This window comes from Pagrus major, chromosome 21 (genome assembly GCF_040436345.1).
Source record: "Pagrus major chromosome 21, Pma_NU_1.0".
NCBI lineage: Eukaryota > Metazoa > Chordata > Actinopteri > Spariformes > Sparidae > Pagrus > Pagrus major.
Window position 1 is genome coordinate 13638230 of NC_133235.1, and position 18661 is coordinate 13656890.

General features: G+C 40.5%; 3 protein-coding genes across 4 annotated transcripts; 2 read left to right on the forward strand and 1 right to left on the reverse strand.

Annotated features, from left to right (window-relative positions):
• The first annotated feature begins 696 nt into the window (after positions 1-696).
• Positions 697-6580, forward strand: rab3aa (RAB3A, member RAS oncogene family, a). Of its 2 annotated transcripts, none has more exons than XM_073491096.1 (5): positions 697-789; positions 2574-2798; positions 4459-4577; positions 5447-5571; positions 6020-6580. In XM_073491096.1, the coding sequence occupies exons 2-5, from the start codon at positions 2574-2576 to the stop codon at positions 6208-6210; spliced, it is 660 nt and encodes a 219-aa protein (XP_073347197.1). In that variant the 5' UTR covers positions 697-789; the 3' UTR covers positions 6211-6580. The 2 variants fall into 2 exon arrangements, with proteins under 2 accessions (XP_073347197.1, XP_073347198.1); XM_073491097.1 differs by lacking the exon at positions 697-789 and adding an exon at positions 929-1009 and having other exon boundaries at positions 6020-6302.
• Positions 6581-8876: 2296 nt separating this feature from the next.
• Positions 8877-10780, reverse strand: LOC141016615 (transcription factor JunD-like). The gene has a single exon (XM_073491088.1). The coding sequence runs from the start codon at positions 10566-10568 to the stop codon at positions 9630-9632; it is 939 nt and encodes a 312-aa protein (XP_073347189.1). The 5' UTR covers positions 10569-10780; the 3' UTR covers positions 8877-9629.
• Positions 10781-13809: 3029 nt separating this feature from the next.
• Positions 13810-17355, forward strand: LOC141016790 (pyroglutamyl-peptidase 1-like). Its single transcript, XM_073491335.1, has 5 exons — positions 13810-13909; positions 14417-14469; positions 15289-15405; positions 15521-15753; positions 16368-17355. The coding sequence occupies exons 1-5, from the start codon at positions 13879-13881 to the stop codon at positions 16579-16581; spliced, it is 648 nt and encodes a 215-aa protein (XP_073347436.1). The 5' UTR covers positions 13810-13878; the 3' UTR covers positions 16582-17355.
• Positions 17356-18661: the final 1306 nt, after the last annotated feature.

Sequence of the window (18661 nt, forward strand, 5' to 3'; positions counted from 1 at the left end):
AAGATAAGTATTTTGGTTTATTCTTTGGTAAATGGGTCACACTGGGCACTTGAGGTTATTTAGATAGGTAGGCACCTTGAGTACCAGCATGCACCTGGGTGGGCCTATGGTTTTTTACCAGTGCAAAGGAGGAAGCAGCAGCCATGGTTTTCTTTGTTCTTTTGTTTGTTTTATTATTTTGAAATAAATCATCACAAAACGCAAGGATTCAGTTTGGACATTCATCTTCTTTTGCCTGCGTTAAACCACATCCCCATGGTGCATCAGTGGCCTTTTGATTTTGTTTGGTTTAAAGTTTAATTTGTTTTTTATGGACAAATGGCCACTACAATTACAATATTTACTTACGACTACGTCATTTACTATTTATTTTTTGCTAATAATACTGAGAATTATAATGTACACTAATAATACTGATAATCATAATGTACACTAATAATACTGGTAATTATAATGTACACTAATAATACTGATAATCATAATGTACACTAATAATACTGATAATTATAATGGACACTAATAATACTGATTATCATAATATACACTAATAATACTGAATTAAAACCTCTACACATGCATGTAGAATGTATGGGGGCGTGGCTCTTTTGCGAATGAATGGACCCTCCTCTCTGATTGGTCGATCCTCCTGCCAATCATCCTTACTCTCTGTTTGGACCCGCTTACGCCGGGGCTGTCAATCAAGAGGCGCACGAGCTACCGCAGGTGCAAAGCTGGGGACTGGGCTAGGCGCTGCTGCTGCGAAGCTGAGGATAAAACACACATTTCACGGTAAACCTTGCGCTTATTCGGGATTGTGAGGCCGTGTTAAGCTTAACAGCTGCAACAGCTAGCGTATGGATCATTTGTCGCTTGTCACATTCTGGATTTGGGTTCAGAATTTAGTCGTAAATAAGGAAGAGTAACCTTCATTTGACATAGCTGGGATGCTTAGCTAGCTCCTGCTGCCACTTTTAAATACTGGTAACGGTCTGCTGTGTTAGCATTAAAGGTAGCGATGCTAGCCTAATTTTTGCTTTTCCAAAGGCTATAACTTACATTTTTTAATCTGTATTTCTTTTATCCCTTTAATAATCGTGTGATCTATGTTTCAGGTGGTAAGTATATTGTAACAAGACGCCCTGTGCTGTGTTTCCTAGGTTTTTCTCCAGCTAACCTGAACCAGACTGTCAAACTCAGGCAGCTACATATTCACTAGCAGGCTAACGCCAGATAAGCTCCGCTGTGGATAGATGATGTGGTTCAGGCCATTTAAATTGGGAGCATGTTGTGTTGAGAAGGAGCCGGGGGGCCCCGCAGGCGTTGACAGTTTATCCGTGTTTCTCTAATTTACTACGAGGCAAATTGTGGCCAGCCATATGGTCATTCATAATTGGCTGGCTAGCGTAGCTCCGCGGATGTTCCCTGCCCTCCTGGACGGGAAAGGATAGTCAGTTTAGCTGATGCTTAGCCTGCTAAGCCCTGCTACTTCCGTCCTCTTATCTTGTGTGGGGCGGAGGTGTGCATTCCTTGTCCGAACCATTATTATTGACATAGTAACACTCAAGGCTGTGTGTAGCTATTGGCTGCTTGTATTGACTCAGTCTCTTGGCAAAACGGCTGCATCATTTTATTGCCTGTTTGGGAACCATATGGAGTATAACCTGACCTCGTATAACAGGCCACACTGACATTAATTAAACCCATCACGTGTTAGATGGCATACAGGAGGCTGTTTTACACTGGTACATGATTTCAGGTGGGTTTAGTCTGAAGAATGATGTTGGTTCATATCCCAGTTTAATGTGCAGTAGTCTCACGGTAACCAACACAGATGTACCCATTAGTGGTTTGTGGTTGTGTTTCATGGGTGCCACATGCGAGTTTATAACAGTCAGTCTAGTACAGTTGTTATCTGACTCATTTGAAAGCTTCCTAGGCGTCTTCACGCATGCTCTCTGTCTTAAAAAAAGATGTGAAAATGCTCACATTTGTTACATTAGTGCATAAGTGAAACTCTGCTCAGTAGTGTGTCATGTACTGTTCTTTCCCCGGGCTTGTTTTACACCTTTTAATCTTTGCTAGAATTCTTGAATTGTTCTTATAATGACTTACATTTTGATTGTTTTCTCCACATGGTTAAGATCTCTTGTCAGCAATTTTTAAATTGCTGTATAACTCTTTGAAAGGAATCTGTTGTGTCAGTCTAAAAGTAGCCTCAGAGGATGTCTCTAGCAGATATCAGAGGTTTGATCTTGCCTATATTGATGTCAGTTTCCTGCCTCAAAGGCTTTTGTGTTTCTTGTAAATTAATTGAACTTTTAACCATCTATAGACTAGATGAAACAAACCCAGTATGAATAACACAAAATTATACAAACCTGTTGACAAAAAATGTAATGTTTAGTTTTTGTCTACACTATCAGACAAGATTCAATGCTGAATATGTTTGTGGTGTATTGGGTTAATTGTAAGATGTTTCTATTATTTGGTCCAGCCTCTGCATATAAGAACATGCTATTTCCTCATACTAATTCCTTGTGACTGATTTATATTTGATCTCAATCCTTTCATAGATGGCGTCTGCAAATGCCACATATGGACAGAAGGAGTCCTCAGACCAGAACTTTGATTACATGTTTAAAATCCTCATCATCGGCAACAGCAGCGTAGGAAAGACTTCCTTCCTTTTCCGCTACGCAGACGACTCTTTCACACCAGCCTTTGTCAGCACAGTGGGCATTGACTTCAAGGTGAAGACCATCTACAGGAACGACAAGAGGATAAAGCTCCAGATCTGGGTGAGGAAGTGAACACGTGCGTGCTTGCAAAAGTGCTACGGCTGTCAGCCACGGCTCAGAGCAGGCTGAGAAAAATCACTCTCAATGATCTCCTCAAGTGAATGAATTGCGAACTCCCATTGCTTTGTTTATTGCTTTTTTTTCTGCATTCAACACCGCTGTCCTGAACTGTGCTATCTAGAGACAGGCACCACAGAAGAAGTAAGGATGTAACAGGTGCAGAGCTCTATGACCTCACACATATTTATTTTATATTACATAACTACTACAGATCTTGTAATCAGTGTTTTCTTTGTATCTGCTGATACAGAGTCCAGTATTTATATTTCCCTTCATAATGCAGTGATGCAGTGCACATGCAGCATAAAATAGGCCTGCACTATGATTAGAAAAACAGTTGTATAGTTTTAATAGTTTCTTTAATTGTAGAACTATAGTACAGGAGAAACGTTTGCACCGCATTACAACTGTCTCTGCTCATCTGCATGAACAATATACTGAAATTCAAATGCAGTTTACAACTTGTGGTGTCACGATACAGGAATTCTAACTTCAGTACAAGAGCTTGAAAATTATAGATGTTCAATACCATGGGGGAAAATAGGGAACATTAATTATCACACTTCTTTCAAAAAAGCAAGAAAGCTCAGCAGGAACCAGTGTGTCAATACTACAGAAAATGAGTATTGAAACGGTCTGAAATATTCAGAATCTATACATTGAAATATCTATATTAGTCATAATAACAGTGACATTCCTGATGCAGTATTCAAGGTTCAGACCTATTTTCATTTTCACGTAATCTTCTGATTATTTCCTCAAATAATTGTAGCCTATAAAATATCAGAAAACATACATTCTCGTATTAAAGGTGACAGCTTCATATATCTTGTTTTGTCTGACCAACCATCCAAAACTCAGAAATATTCAGTTTACAGTGAATGAAAAGCAGCAATGTCTCACATTGGAAAAGCTGCAACTAGATAACTCTTGAGATTTTTGCTTGAAAGCACCTCAAACAATAAATTAATTGTGAAAAAAGTTGCATACTCATATTCCATCAGTCCACCAACCAAATAATCAACAAATTGTTTTAGCACTCTAGTACATGTAATTTCACAAGCCTGTAAAAAATAGATTTGGTTTATGAGAATGAAGGCAAATGTCCACATTACCTGCAGAATCACATGTGACTGAAGCGCTGTCTATTATCGTGTATCTCTAATGATCACCAGCTGTTGAACCGGCCTCTCCAGTCCCCAGAATCACTTCATCAGCTGTGTAATGGCGATACCCTTGAAGTGTACTTAACATGACCCATGAAGCCTGACCCTGGGACCAATCACTTATTACAGGCGACACCAGAGGAATACCTAATGCTCATGGGAGTTTAGCTGAATGTTAAACCACAGTCAGAAATTCTTTGCAGGTGGTGGATGACAATGATCTGCACAAAAAGACAAAGAAATACTCACACACTGCTGTCTCGTCCCCACTGTTTATTTAATCCTATAATGACATAACAATGTTTAGACCACAACTAAAGGAAGACCGACCATGAATTGATGTCAACTTTGTCACAAGAGAGCATTGATGTGCAGGTGTGTTTCTTTTGAGTATGTCAAGTTAAAAACAATGTTATTTGTGTGTATTTGTGCAGGACACTGCTGGCCAGGAGCGCTACAGGACGATCACCACAGCTTACTACAGGGGGGCCATGGGCTTCATCCTCATGTATGACATCACCAACGAAGAGTCCTTCAACGCTGTTCAAGACTGGTGAGAAACGCCTTAGTGTGCATGTCTGTTTGTACGAAGGTGTAGTCAAGAGAACCAGACATGTTTTCAAACACGTCCTCGGTTTAATCCAGTCATTTAGGGCTTGTTTGCAATACCTAATCCTCACTAATAATATCTGTTAAAATCTTCCTTTTAGTTTGTCAAACTGCATGTTTGCACAAGAACTAGAAGTAATGTAGGTCAAACTTGAATCGGTTCTCAGCAGAAGAGATGTTTACATCGTGTCACTTCGAAGTTTCAGTAAGAATTACCTGCAAAAATTTCACAAGCTATCAAACTTGCGGTCATTATTTACCTATGCACTTTGTTAATATTGTCAGTGTAATGAGAGTCGAGGACAGGTGGGGAGACATTGGTAGGGCTAGCTAAAAAAAATCTGACACCGATAAGATACTGCTACCTTGATTTCGCTACTGATTCCTGAACAATACTTTTTTGGCCACCAATTTTATGAAATCTGTTAAAACAAAAGATGACATTAAGCAGTTGCGGGTGTGGAGGGTGGAGCTCGCCCCTGTCACAGCCCCTTGCTCATGGGACAGCATTTGCTCCCTCTGGTTTTAATGTGTGCAGGTTTTAAGACTACTAAAGCACCATAGAGGAGTTCAGTGTCTTGATCTCTATATCTTTGTCTTTAGCCTGTTCTTCAGTGCATTTGAAGCATTTTGGGCAGCCGTAGAAACCAATATAATGATGGTTGTAAAGAAGACACATTTTTCTTTCTTCGTTGGCAAGATCAGATAAAGTCTAGTCTGGAGTACTGTGCCTCTTTCCTCTGCTTTAGCATCTAAGACATCAAAGATGCTGGCGATATCTAGCTGAACACCCTGTTTTCTACCTGCTAACAGGTCAACCCAGATCAAGACATACTCGTGGGACAATGCCCAGGTCCTCATGGTGGGGAACAAGTGCGATATGGAGGATGAACGAGTGGTGGGGGCAGAGAGGGGCCGGCAGCTGTCAGAACAGCTGGGTAAGTCAACTGGACAGAGTCACAACTAGATGCCATATGTGTGTTGTTTATTGACTATTGGTGCTTATTTTCAAATCCTGGGAACATGAATGAAAATGAAATTGGATCATGATGTGTAAATTATGCATCTAAACATTGGTAATGGTAATTTTTTTAGGGAGTGATCTGAGTAATCAAGGCATAGTATCATTTGAAATTTGACTCTAACTAGGCTTAATTTTAAACCACCTATGAAAGAGATCTCAGTATAGGATCTAAATTAGTTAGTTGTGTAAGACTTTCTGAATACATTTCATTGGAGGGAAGAATTGAGGTTTGAGCTGCCTGTGTGATCGCAGCCTCGATGTGTCCTGACATGATGAGATAAGTGGATTAACTGGATAAGCTTCACATTGGAATATTAAGTGTAACCGCAGCCTCTCTCTGCCTCTGTCGCTCCTCCTGGCAGGTTTCGAGTACTTTGAAGCGAGCGCTAAAGATAACATCAATGTGAAGCAAACCTTCGAGCGACTGGTGGACATCATCTGCGAGAGGATGTCAGAGAGTCTGGACAACAATGACCCGACTATGACCGGAGCAAAACAGGGGCCACAGCTCACCGAGCAGCCTCAGAGGTCCAGTCAGGATTGTGCTTGCTAAACATGACCACACACATACACACAGTTTCTGCTGTCAACACACCTTTTTGAGTTTTTTCAATTTGTCTCTCACTGTCTTTCTCATACACACAATCACTGCCGTACAGAGACACACAACCTGGCTGCTTAGATTCTCTACCCGCCTCACCACACCAGAGCCGGCTCTACCAAAAGATTTGGTGTTTTCAGAAATATCTTGTTAATTTCAGTCATACAGAGATTATGTGATAGTGCTAATTTAATCAGAGGGGTGAAGAACGATTGATAGAGGAACAATCCCAAGTTGTCTTTAATTCTTATTTGTACATACATGCACAAACAAACACACTATGCTGTATCGTAACAGAATTATAAAAGACCAGTCAAGACTCCATCATTCCTTACCGACTTATTTGTGATTGGGTTTTATCTACTTTGCTCCCAATCAGCATGAATGCCTAAAACCTAAATGGCTACAAATCCCATTGAAAATATGTTTTTTGCTGTCGATAGAGTTGCTGTTTTCCCTTTTTAGTTTTTTCTTTTAAAAAAAAAACGTTTTTACTTACATTCCAGGTTTGACGTCCAATCAGTCATTTGAAAGTCAGTTTTTTCTAAAAATTTTAGGAATGGAGAGTAGTGAAAGTCATGCATATCATGCATATCATGTTGCTTGTCCAGTTATCATTCTTATCATGAATTTTTGGCCCCTTTGCAGATTTTTTAAAAGCAGCCTAGTTGGTCCAGTGTAAGGAGCTGCGAGGTTGCTCAAATTTAGGTTCCTAGCCTTGTTTCTTTTTTACTTCTTTGTTACTATTTTTAAGACCTACCTTACAATGAAAGAATAAGAGATGTCTTTCACCACATGAGACGAGTGTATAAATGTTTAAAAGTCAATAGGTATGCATTTTTAAATGCATATATAAATATATAATGAACATATTATACAGTAATAATGATTCAGGATTTTGGATTCCTACCTGTGCTTTCGTGAGAGGTGCATGTTGTTGATGTTTTCTGGTTGACTGGATGGTTATGTGTATGAGCTGTTGTCTGAAATGAAAACCGATCCGTCCTACGGTTTCAATACCTGAAGGTACCAAATGGGCCTATAGGTTTCACATGTGGCCCCTTCTCATTGTATTAACTTTCATTCACTGCGTATAATGTGCAACGTGCACTCACTGGAAAGGCATGTGATTCAGTGTGAGCACTGGCACACCACACATCTCCATCAACCTTCAGATAGTCTCGTATGTCATGGTAGATGATGTTTTCTTCTTTACTTTCTGGGTGGAACATGATGTTTTTAAGCATGTTAAATGTCGAGTTGTGAGTTTTATTTCTCTCTGAGGCGGGAATTGTCTGCTCGTCGTGTATACAGTACAAACTGTCTGTATGTCATGCGCCCACAGATGAGCTGAGGCATGTGAAAAAAATTCAACACATAAGTTATTTCAAAATCTTATTTATTTTGTATTATTTATAACTTAATTTATTTTTGAGATAATGTTCTTCCTAGATTATGCATTGTAATCTGCACTCTTCATTTTTAATAGAGATGTTCAATAGTATTCAACTGCTTCAACCGTCCCAGCTTTTAAATGAAAACTTTTTTGTGTTTACAGTGAATATAAAGCTTAAGATGCTTCCTCGAGAGGAAAGTTAAACATTCCAGTGTGAGAATCTCTTATCATGTCGGCGCAGCTTTGCTGGGAACTTTGTTTGTCTTTTGATATCAGTTGTGTAACTCTTAAGACTCTGTAGTGTAAAAGCAGACTGTTCTCGCAGAGCAATAGCAGTTCTTTCCCTCCACACCCAAATATGAGCAACATACAACCCTGCTGAGGGGTTTGTAACACATGTGCTGTACGCAGTTGCGTGAATGTACAGTTTGTATAAAGGCCATCTTAATAATCGTTCTTTCCAAAGACATTTCGACAATGCATTTAGAGCCAAAAAGAGCGCTTGTTGTTGTCGACATTTGTTCGAAAAATCAGTCTGGTAGTGTTTTCCTACTCGTGTCGTAGCTTCAAAAAGGGAAATAAATGTTTGGGAAGTAAACCGAATACTCTGAACACTTCATTAAAATAGTGATTCTTACTGCATTGTTCACTTTTGAATTGTTTGTTGATTTTTGTTACTTTATTTATTGTGTTTTGCTACAGCTGTAAACTTTGCCGTTGACTTGTAGGAACACGTATCGGCCCTGTTCAACTGTCCTCCTCCTCTTACTCCCTCCCTGTCAGAAATAACCCCTGTAAATAGGACTTTTCTCCCCGTTGGATATTAGTTGTGTGAATTGTGCTGTAATTCTGTAATGCCAGATTTGCTAATAATGAGGAATCAATAAACAAAATCTAAAAGCTGTAGCTTCTTGTCTCCTCAACAATCATTCCACAGGTCAGCGATTTACAAGAAGTGAACATGTGATGTTTGAGAAATGGTTTGGTTTTCTTGTGTCCAGCAGAGGGCATAATACTACAATAATGTCTTGTTTTCTGCCCTCAGAGTTGTTTGACCATCTATGGTTTGTTTCAGCTCCTCTACTGCACTTAATACAACACCCACAGTGTGAACTGTAAGAGGAAATAAATGTAAAGGTATGGATTTATGTATTCTTACGAACGTTCATTCTAATTATAATAAAGCAGGCAGAGCCGAGTAAGAAACAAAGCACACTGGCAGTTAGTAATGTAGTGAATTTAATAAATGTCAGGTCGAGACTTTAAAGTCCATTACACATGATACATAAGGTTTCTCAGCACGTACACATACATTCATGGAAGAGGCGACTGAAGAACTACACAGCAGCCACCACGATGAGAAATACAATGGTTACTGTACACAAAAGCGACAACACATGCAGTGTTCATTTTGGCAACAAAAGGAGAACAATAATAAGTAAGACCATATGTAAAATAAGAAATGTTTCAGTAAATAAAATATATATTTGTCATTAAGTGCTTGTAAACAAGTAAGGCATTATATTATACACTGGATGACAGCACTTGGTGACACCCTGGTGTTTGGTTGCACTCTTGTTGAGATTGTCCAGCTTACACACACAGATAAATACTATCCTTCACCAGTCCACTGGATAGCACTTTGCTACATGGCTTTCCCAAAAACAAAACAAAGTCTGTTGGCTGCACGACACTGCCAGAGTCTGATGAATCAGAGGAGGCTGCAGGCTGACCTCACCTGCTGCTGGTTAACCTGTCATTGTCCAGCTCTCATCAAGGCCTGTTAATCTACACAGTGCGAGACAGATGTCTGTTTTGTGTCTCAGTTACAGGCTTTATCTGGAGGGTGCATTTACAATGGCCTCATATCAAGTCTCTGATAAGGACTTTAGGTTACAAAAGGCAAATGTCCCTTTTATCCTCAGAGAACATTTAGAGCTGTAAAAACGTCCATAAAGAGCACCATGACTGGGAGTTAGTAAGCCTGGACCTGGTTTGGCAAAAGCTGGCATCCGCTGCTGACGTGGTTCATCACCTTCTGCTTCAGCTGGGCCACTTGCTCCCTGAGGACGCTGGCTGTGGACGCCAGCTCGGTGTTCTGTGTTTTCAGGCTCTTGACCTTGTCCTCCAGCCGAGATATCCTCTCCAGTTTTCTTTTGCGGCATTTGGAGGCGGCTATCCTGTTCCGCAGCTTTTTCCTCTCCGCCTTGATGCGCTCCTGGTTGTCCATATTGATGGGAGACAGAGGGGGGCTGTCCCCGAAGCTCTGCATGTCTGGTACCGTCTGCGGCTCGTCCTTCACCAGCCCGGCGGACTGGAGTCGTGACAGAGCCGCCGCAGCGGCCGCCTGCTGCTGCGCCGCGCTGGCCAGATGAGACGGAGGCGGCGGGAAGGGGATGGTGTCCGTGGAGTAGTTGATGGTGGTGGCTCCGAGCGGACTGGCCGCATACCCGTTCAAAGTAGTGTATACAGGGAGGTCTGATGTCTGGAGCCCGGCGGACCCGACCGCGTTGGACGACCCGAGCAGCTCCAGTCTGTCCACGGAGACGCAGCCCGCCTCGCTCAGCTGGTTCTGCTTGTGGAGATCCTCGAGCGCCTTCACGAAACCCTCCGCGAACTCCTGCTCGTCACTGGCCGACTTCGGGTAGAGGAACTGGGAGGTCGGGTTCGCGGTGGTGACCAGACCGTTTGACTGGATGATAAGGCGCTCCAGGTCCGGAGAGGTGAGCTTCAGGAGTCCCAAGTCTGGGGAGTTGAGGAGTCCGTCTGTGTCTCGGAGCGGATTCGGTTTGAGCTCGGAGTTCTGGTCGTCCAAGTTCAGATTAATCTCCTTCTTCATCATCGTGCTCTGGGAATAGAAGCTGGGGACCCTCGGAGTATTCACCACGGTGCCTGGGTAGAGGGTTGTTTCCATTCTACACCCTCACATGAGGGAGTGTTGAGCGTTACGCATTAACGATCGTTGAGCGCTCACATCCAAACATGAGGAAATCAGCTGATCCTTATTTCTATGTTATCCTGTTTCCTGATCCCCCTCTTATGTATCAGTCACTCTATCAGTCGACCACTTGAGCTGCTGTGCCTGAGGGGCTCTGATGTGTCTCCTCAGCGCGCGGATGATATTGTCTTTTCCCGATGGCACGACTGCTATGCGCAGCGCCAGACCTCGCTCGCTTTCTAGCCCTAAAAATTCCATTATGTCACTCCAGAGCGCGGAGATTGGCCCAAAATGACGTTGGTTTCCGGTTTAATTTGAATAAGGGGCAGAGCCGGTCTTTATTGCCATGGAGACTTTAAGTAAACTACAAACAGTGCAATGCATTGTGGTTTGATGTCATAGCATAAAAAAGCTCAGGGTCGCCAAAAGAGAGCAGAGACTGGGCGGGGAAGGTGTAGGCCTCAGAGGCGAAGGCCTAGGAGAGAAGAACAGAGGAGCAGAAAATATGTCTCCAGCTCAGCCTCAGGCTCTTTGAAAACACTTGAACAGTCAGCTTTAATCCAAGACTTCATTCTACTGAAGTACTGACATACAAGTTGTAGCTATTCTATGCTATGAGACTCTCTTGGACACTTTAATAGAGTAGAATAGAGTAGGGGGAGCTGGACGAAATAGATTAAAATGGTTTATCAGAACTGCCAACACCTCTTGTTCCAGCTGTTTAAGGATCAGTGGTCAAGTTCAACCCTGACAGGAGGCCATTAGAGAGAGAGACTGTACATGAGGTGTGCTGAAAGTGTTTTCGGGGAATTGAGCGTGAACTAGAAAAAGGAAGGAAACAGTGACAGTAGAATGAGGAAACCATTTGTTTTCTGTCACTGAAAGCAGCATGTGGACACATACTGACATGTCCACTGGTGACCACAAACATGTTTTCACTGTGGATCTTCAGTCAGCCTCAGTCTCTTCTTATGTACAATTTGTTCTCAAATAGGTGCAATAGAGAAAAAAGCTGTGAAATTTCAGGTATTTCAATTCAATTCCAACTTTATTACAGACTGAGGGTCCAGATGAAAGACACAGTGTTCCATAGAATAACTTACATACAAAGTCACAATAAAATATCATGGTTAGACTTATTTATACATTGAAACACAATGAAAGCATGACATCCTTTTATTCATGCAGTAGTTTATGAGCGGTAAATGTGCTACAATCCAAGAACGTCCATATAGGAAGTGTATACCCTCTATTTAAATGTCTAATAGAATAAAATAGAGCATTATAGAATAGATCATTACGGAATAGAACAGAAAATAATAGAATAGAGCAGAACGTTATTGATATCTCGAACACAAATGTAATCTATGTACACGTGTGGAATTCCCATATATGAACAAACCATTAATAAAATATGTCATTTACATCCAGCTCATACTAATATGTAAGTTTTTGTATGTAAATGACCTATTTTGGCATATATGTCACATATATATTTATTTATACATAGAACATATATGTATTTGTATACATGCGTAATATACAAACTATACACATATGCGTAGAATATTATGTACATATACATATGAAAAGTCCATTATATGTATTATTTTAATATATATACATTTGTGCACATTTTACTATGTTATAAACTTTACTTTCTTTACATATATGAATTGCATATATATTGTTAACATGTACTAATTCAACATATATATATTTTTCACATCTGTGCATATACAATTTTTACTATGGGTAGTTCAAATATGTTATAAACCTATATCTCAATATATCCAAGGACGTATGTATGTACAGTAATAATCATATATTACCTTATAGGTAACATATATAGCAGTAGAATGTCATAAAGTATGATAGAGCAGGAAAGAATAAAGTAGAACCCTGTTTAATCTTATTGAACGTAACAGAGTAGAATAGAAAAGAAGACAAAGAGTATATATACAGTACAGTATACTGTTTACTGAGTGTGGCCATGTGATGGCAACTACTGTAGAAAATTGTTATTCTGCCCGTCTACAGTGAGGACGTCAGCAGACTGGCTGCATCAGCACCACAGAGCAGAGAGGGCATCATTAGTTTCCATGGCAACACTGACATAGCCAGTGACGCAGGCAAAATAAAGAGAGAGAGAGAGAAAGGTGAATGGGTTGAGAGGAGAAGACGAGGCTGTAAACGACTGCAGTGCAGGTCGTGTAGGCGGTCGGAGGAGGTGTTATAGTGTGTGTGTGTGTGTGTGTGTGTGTGCGTGTGCGTGTGCGTGAAGTGATTCAGAGGCAGAAATCGATGTTGATTCTGGAGCTGTAGAGGCTCTGCCATGAATGAGAGAAAGAAAAAAACAATCTCCACCCTATGGAGAGCATATTATCTTCACTGTGCCAGCTTGGAGCCACATAGGGTGCAGTGTCCAGAATGTGTGAGTCATTTCACAACCCAAGGGTGTGGACCGCAGAGTGCACCGGCAACGAAAAAAAAAGAGAGGGAGAGCTGTTCCTGTAGGGCGATATTAGATTAGACAACAAACTTGTCCTCTGAACTCAGGTAACTGAGTGTGTCAGAGGTTGTGTAAGCCTTCAATTCCTCCTCCCTCAGCCAGAGAAGTCTCCTTTGACTCCTTTAAGTCTCCTGGGAGAAAACAACTGGGCGTTCATGTTCAGCAACGCCCTGTGTCACACTCCCGCTGTTACAGTGCATACATTGACACCTGGGAGCTGCCCAGTGAAACCACTGAGTAGCTTTACCGGAGCAGCTGGTCGGGGTTGTTCACTGATAGACCGTCTCAACAGTTCTTACTGATGGAGGGAAGGCTGTTCTTTATTCACCTGAACCTAACGTTTAATCTGTGAATGCAGTGCAGATGCTTGGTTTTCATTTTCAGCACACACACACGCAAACACACACGTGGCTTGAATTACACTTTAAGAGATTAAAACACTTGTATTAAAAGGATAAGTTTTAATTCCCTTCTGTCCACTTTCCAGAACTGTCTTGTGGTGCAAGGTGAAAAAAATACAAACACATGGGTTTTCTGTTTTTGATTTGTCTGTTGTCTGTTTTTATTCTTCACTGATTCACATGCATTATTGCAGGATGCACGCCGATACAGCAGATGGCAGTATGATCCATTCAGCCTTGATGTGTCATTTCCTGTCAGCTCTGAGCCAGAAGAAGACAACAGCAAGCGTTCACAAGCCAGGGATCCTTTTAGGGGATATTTGGTCCCCTTATTATACATCTATGACATTTCCTGTCATAACAACCAAGGATAATGGCCAATAAGAAGAAAGTGCTAGTAACAGGTGAGAGGTTTTAATCAGTCACCTGGAGGGAGACAAGTGTGTATTAATTGATTGTTTAGTGTCTGTACAGTGTTGTTACAGCTCATAGATTTTTCTTCTTGTATCCCAGCTGCACAGCTGATCTGGTTACAATTATTTAATGATTATGTTTTTATTATAATATGTAATGACAGTGCTTTCTGCAGAGAGTAATGCTGCTGCCAGGAGAGAAGGAAACAATGATGTGCATCAGGAGGAGACTGATTGAAACTGAATGTAAAATGTTTTGTTACACAAAACTCCTGCTCAGCTGTGAGGAGGACTTCTTTCTATACTGAGCATCATGTGTTACGACTACAATTAATGTTTAACTTGATGCAACCTTTAGACCTTGAATGAAGACTCCTTTTTTTTAATTATCTATTCTCTCCATGACAGATAAGCATCCTTGATGACCTTTTATTTATTTTGTGCACAGTGTCACATTGCTGCAGTGAAGAATCCTGTTTAACTTTCTTTTCTCTGCAGGTTTTGAGCCTTTTGGTGAGCATGCAGTGAACTCCAGCTGGGTGGCAGTGCAGGTAATCAGTGATCTCAGGGTGTCACACGTTGAACAAAGGTGCCAGCTAAAGACTTGTGTTTTGCTGTTACCTAAATATGGTATTTAAATAGGATGTGCATTCCATAGGTTGCATTTTAAGAGGATTTAAAGAGAAAAAATAATTGGATGACTTACATTAAGACAATTATTGTTTGTGTTACAAGCTGTCCGAAGTGTTGATCAATTAGGCAAATGATGCATTAATAAATTAAATATGTTAATTTGCATACATTTCTAAACATTGGATGAAGCCAGGTTCAAAATTGTTTACCGAGGGATTTTTGAATGGCAATTTTACCACTCTATAAATCAGAAAATACTAAATAAATCAGGCTATGAATGATATATGAACAAAACCCCTTTTTAAAAAATGTGGGAATATAGAAAGAGGTAGATAGGTAATACAGAAAAGGAGATTTCTGGCCCAGTGTATGAGAAAAAAAACTAATTTGAGAGAACGCCCTTTAAAGATATGTATTTTATAATTCCATACATTTTTAAACAAAAAATGGTTAAGAGGGTAAAAATTTAAACTAACAGATATCACCACTTAAACTAGTTCTTTATTTACATGAAAATGAAGATATCTAATAAATATGTGTTCATTTGCATTTATTTCCAGAACAGAAATATGAACTAAAATAAACACCTAAATGTGTTTTTCTTTCCACTAGTCTAAAAGAAGACATAATATGGAAGCTAAATAGCCCAAAATCTAAAACTGGACCTGTGCATGTCTCTGCTTTTAAGACTGCAATTAAGGTGTATACATATATGTTTGTGTTTTCCATGTTCACAGGAACTGGAGCGATTGGGACTGGGTGAAGAAGTAGACCTTCATGTGTGTGAGGTGCCTGTTGAATACCAGGCTGTCCAGAGCCTTCTGCCATCTATGTGGAAAGAGCACCAGCCACAGGTATTCAGGGAAATACACAGTACTGTGCACAAAAACACATATTTTCATTATATTGTGATTAAAATGTAAGATTCATTCAAACTAACCTCTGCCACTTGTGTGGTCCTGCGAGCAGTTAGTGGTCCATGTTGGAGTCTCTGGGTTAGCCACCACCGTCACTCTGGAGCAGTGCGGCCACAACAAGGGTTACATACGCCTGGACAACTGCAGATTCTGCCCAGATTCTCATTGTTGCACGGAGAACGGCCCCGACTGCATACACTCGGTCCTGGACATGGAGACAGTCTGCAAAAGGGTCAACGACTCTGGCCTCGGGGTCACTCTGTCTGTGTCTAAGGATGCTGGAAGGTACCTGATGTTGTGTTATGTACACGTGTAGGACAATAAACCCTTTTCACGGCAGACATTTTGAATTATCAGAGCAGGAAAAACACAGGTGGAATTAATAACATTAATGATGGCTGCATTCCATTTAGATGAGCTAGTTCCAGGGCTCTGGTGCTGTGCATGCTCACCTACTGATATGCTGTACTGAGATCTGAGACACAACAGAATGGAGCCGTCATTAACTTTATTGGTCACACCTGTGCTCAAAATGTCGTGCCGTGAAAACTGTGTATTCACAGCAGACATTTTGACTTCATGATAAGAAAAGCACAGCTGTTACTAATACACTCACTGATTTTTATGTACTGTGTTGCAAAATGTGCACTTCATGTTTTGTCTTTTGTTAGTCTGCTGAGTCTTAGTTGGTTCTGTGTAGTCTCGTGTGGCTCCATGTTGTTCTATGGAGCACCGCGGTCCTGGAGGAACGTTGTGTCGTTTCTCTGTGTAGCTGTATATGGTTGAAATGAGAATAAAGACAGTCTGTAGTCTACTGTCTAATCACAGGTGTGCATAAAATATGAATGTGATACCACAAACTTTCACAACCTAACATCCATCTTTTGTCTCCCTGGCAGGTATCTGTGTGACTACACCTACTACACCTCTCTGCACCTGGGACATGGTCGCGCTGCCTTCATCCACGTGCCTCCACTTGGAAAACCCTACAGCAGCCAGGACCTGGGCAGAGCTCTTCAGGCCGCCGTGCAGGAGATGCTGAAACTGCTGGAGCTGGATCACAAAGACAACGAGCACTGCAATCACACAAATCAACACCAGCATGACCGCTAATGACTGACGCACAACCAGAGCAGACTCGTTAAATCACAAAAATGGACCACAGGTTGGACTTCAGAGTTTCATCACTGTGACTAAAGATGAAAGTAAATTGAAAACTGATTCAAAAAAGATTAAAAACCTGATTAGTTCCAGAAATTAATGGCATGAATTTATAATTTGCTGTCAAGAGCAGGATAATATCATTGCCATGTGTTGTATATTAAAAATATTGAAGGTTTTACCAGTTTGAGTTGAAAAATCAACCTGACTACAGCATCTGTTTATTGTAGACCTGGTCTGGGCCTTTGCATGTGTGGGTTTGAATGTGTGTCCAGGAGTAGTGGGCATCTGCTGTGAGTATTAGTCATGTCTCTACACTCCTGCCTCTGATCCAACACTGATTTATGCAACTATATGAACACAGAATCAGTAGCACCAACAATAGGAGCTGAAACTACAAGTTATGTACAGTGACACTGTTACACCAGCTTGCATTTTACTCACTTTCTAAGCCACATCCTTCCCCTGCCACCTGTAAGGCTGTCCTCTAGTTATGATTGTATTGTTGTCTTGGAGTTATGATGTCATTCCCTTGTGTTTGAGAGAAACGTGATGACTTTTAAATGATGGCAACCTGAAGAAATTTTAACATTCGCACTTAAAATGATTTGTTTATCTCAGGGAACTTATTGCACATGCAATCAGTATTAAATAATGTGATTATGTCATTGTGTCTGTCCTATGTATGGAGCTTAAAGCTGTGAATAATTAAAACACTTCACACAGGCTTATTTTTTATTTCCTCTCTTTTACCTTTCCAGAGTTCATATCTGAAATATGCATGCAGGGTTATTTGACATTGCGTGTTACACAGAGAACCACAACTCTTTAATAGTAATAGTTCTTTGGTAGTCCTGATACAGGGTGAGTTACACTGGGCGTAGTACATCATGGTTCAACAAACCTGCTGAACTAGTTCAGACCTGACAGTGAGGATCAGGATGTTGCCAGAACATTTAAGAAAGTCTGGTTGACTCAATATCAAGGACTATACTTGTCTTAAATCGTAAAGTAGGAAATAGGTCATGACTGTTTCAAAACTCTCACACTGATGCATATTTATTACCTCTATTTGGCAGAGGAGTGACACCATTTTATCACCTCTGTTGGTAATCAGCAGGATTTATGCGAGCCTCGGAGCTGTCCTAACCTGCATGGAGTTCAGAGCAGATGAGAAATGAGAACGACGTTCCAATGTAGACAGAAAATAGGACATTCAAAGGTCCGGTGTGAAGGATTCAGGAGGATCTTTAAGCAGAAATGGACTATAATATTCATGATTGTGTTTCCATTAGCGTTTCACGTGAAATAAGACTATTGCGCTTTTGTAACCTTAGAACGAGCCTTTTATATCTACAGAGGGAGTCTGCCATGCCAGGGCCTTTGACGTCTTTAGCAGCCACCTTAAAATAAAAATGATCCTCAATGTTACTGACTGAATTAAAGTAGCTAAATAATCAGAAATGATCTACAACTAGTACATTTTGTCATAAGTTGAATCTAAAGGTTTGCCTGATTTTTAAAATAAATGATTCAAATAAAACACAAGATTCAGAATGGTTCAGGGGGTGCAGAGTTGGATGGGTGTATAATGTATAGCAGATATAATAAGAAAACATGCTACACTTTTTTTTGAAGGTGGCCCAAAACCCTTTTAACTAGCCTGTGAGGAAGTAGTTAAATGCTGTGATACAGCCCTCTCAAGGTGCATATTCATACTGATTTCTCAGTATTAAAGAGAAAATTAACACTGTCTCTGCTACTCCTTTTATTGTTTTGTTTTGTTATGTTTAACTTACTTATGTTGTATGTGTTACCACACAGTGGCATGGTTATATGTACTGGATAATCTTGTAATAATTATTATGCTTTGCACTAAAAATACAGTATATGTCATTTTACTTTTTTTAGTGTGCCATCTGGGCAGGAACAACAGGTGATGGCCAGCCTTAAATGCAGACTAAGATTTATAGTATAACTTTATGTTTTTTAAATTGTTTGACATTTTTTTAGAGTGATTAGTGACTATATC

What these genes read in the sequence shown, in the direction of transcription:
- rab3aa (XM_073491096.1), top strand. Translation starts at nt 2,574, where the DNA reads ATGGCGTCTGCAAATGCCACATATGGACAGAAGGAGTCCTCAGACCAG. An exon ending in GGATAAAGCTCCAGATCTGG is followed by an intron (nt 2,799 to 4,458) that starts GTGAGGAAGTGA and finishes GTATTTGTGCAG; the next exon opens with GACACTGCTGGCCAGGAGCG. An exon ending in GCAGCTGTCAGAACAGCTGG is followed by an intron (nt 5,572 to 6,019) that starts GTAAGTCAACTG and finishes TCCTCCTGGCAG; the next exon opens with GTTTCGAGTACTTTGAAGCG.
- LOC141016615 (XM_073491088.1), bottom strand. Translation starts at nt 10,568, where the DNA reads ATGGAAACAACCCTCTACCCAGGCACCGTGGTGAATACTCCGAGGGTC.
- LOC141016790 (XM_073491335.1), top strand. Translation starts at nt 13,879, where the DNA reads ATGGCCAATAAGAAGAAAGTGCTAGTAACAG. An exon ending in CCAGCTGGGTGGCAGTGCAG is followed by an intron (nt 14,470 to 15,288) that starts GTAATCAGTGAT and finishes CCATGTTCACAG; the next exon opens with GAACTGGAGCGATTGGGACT. An exon ending in GTGTCTAAGGATGCTGGAAG is followed by an intron (nt 15,754 to 16,367) that starts GTACCTGATGTT and finishes TCTCCCTGGCAG; the next exon opens with GTATCTGTGTGACTACACCT.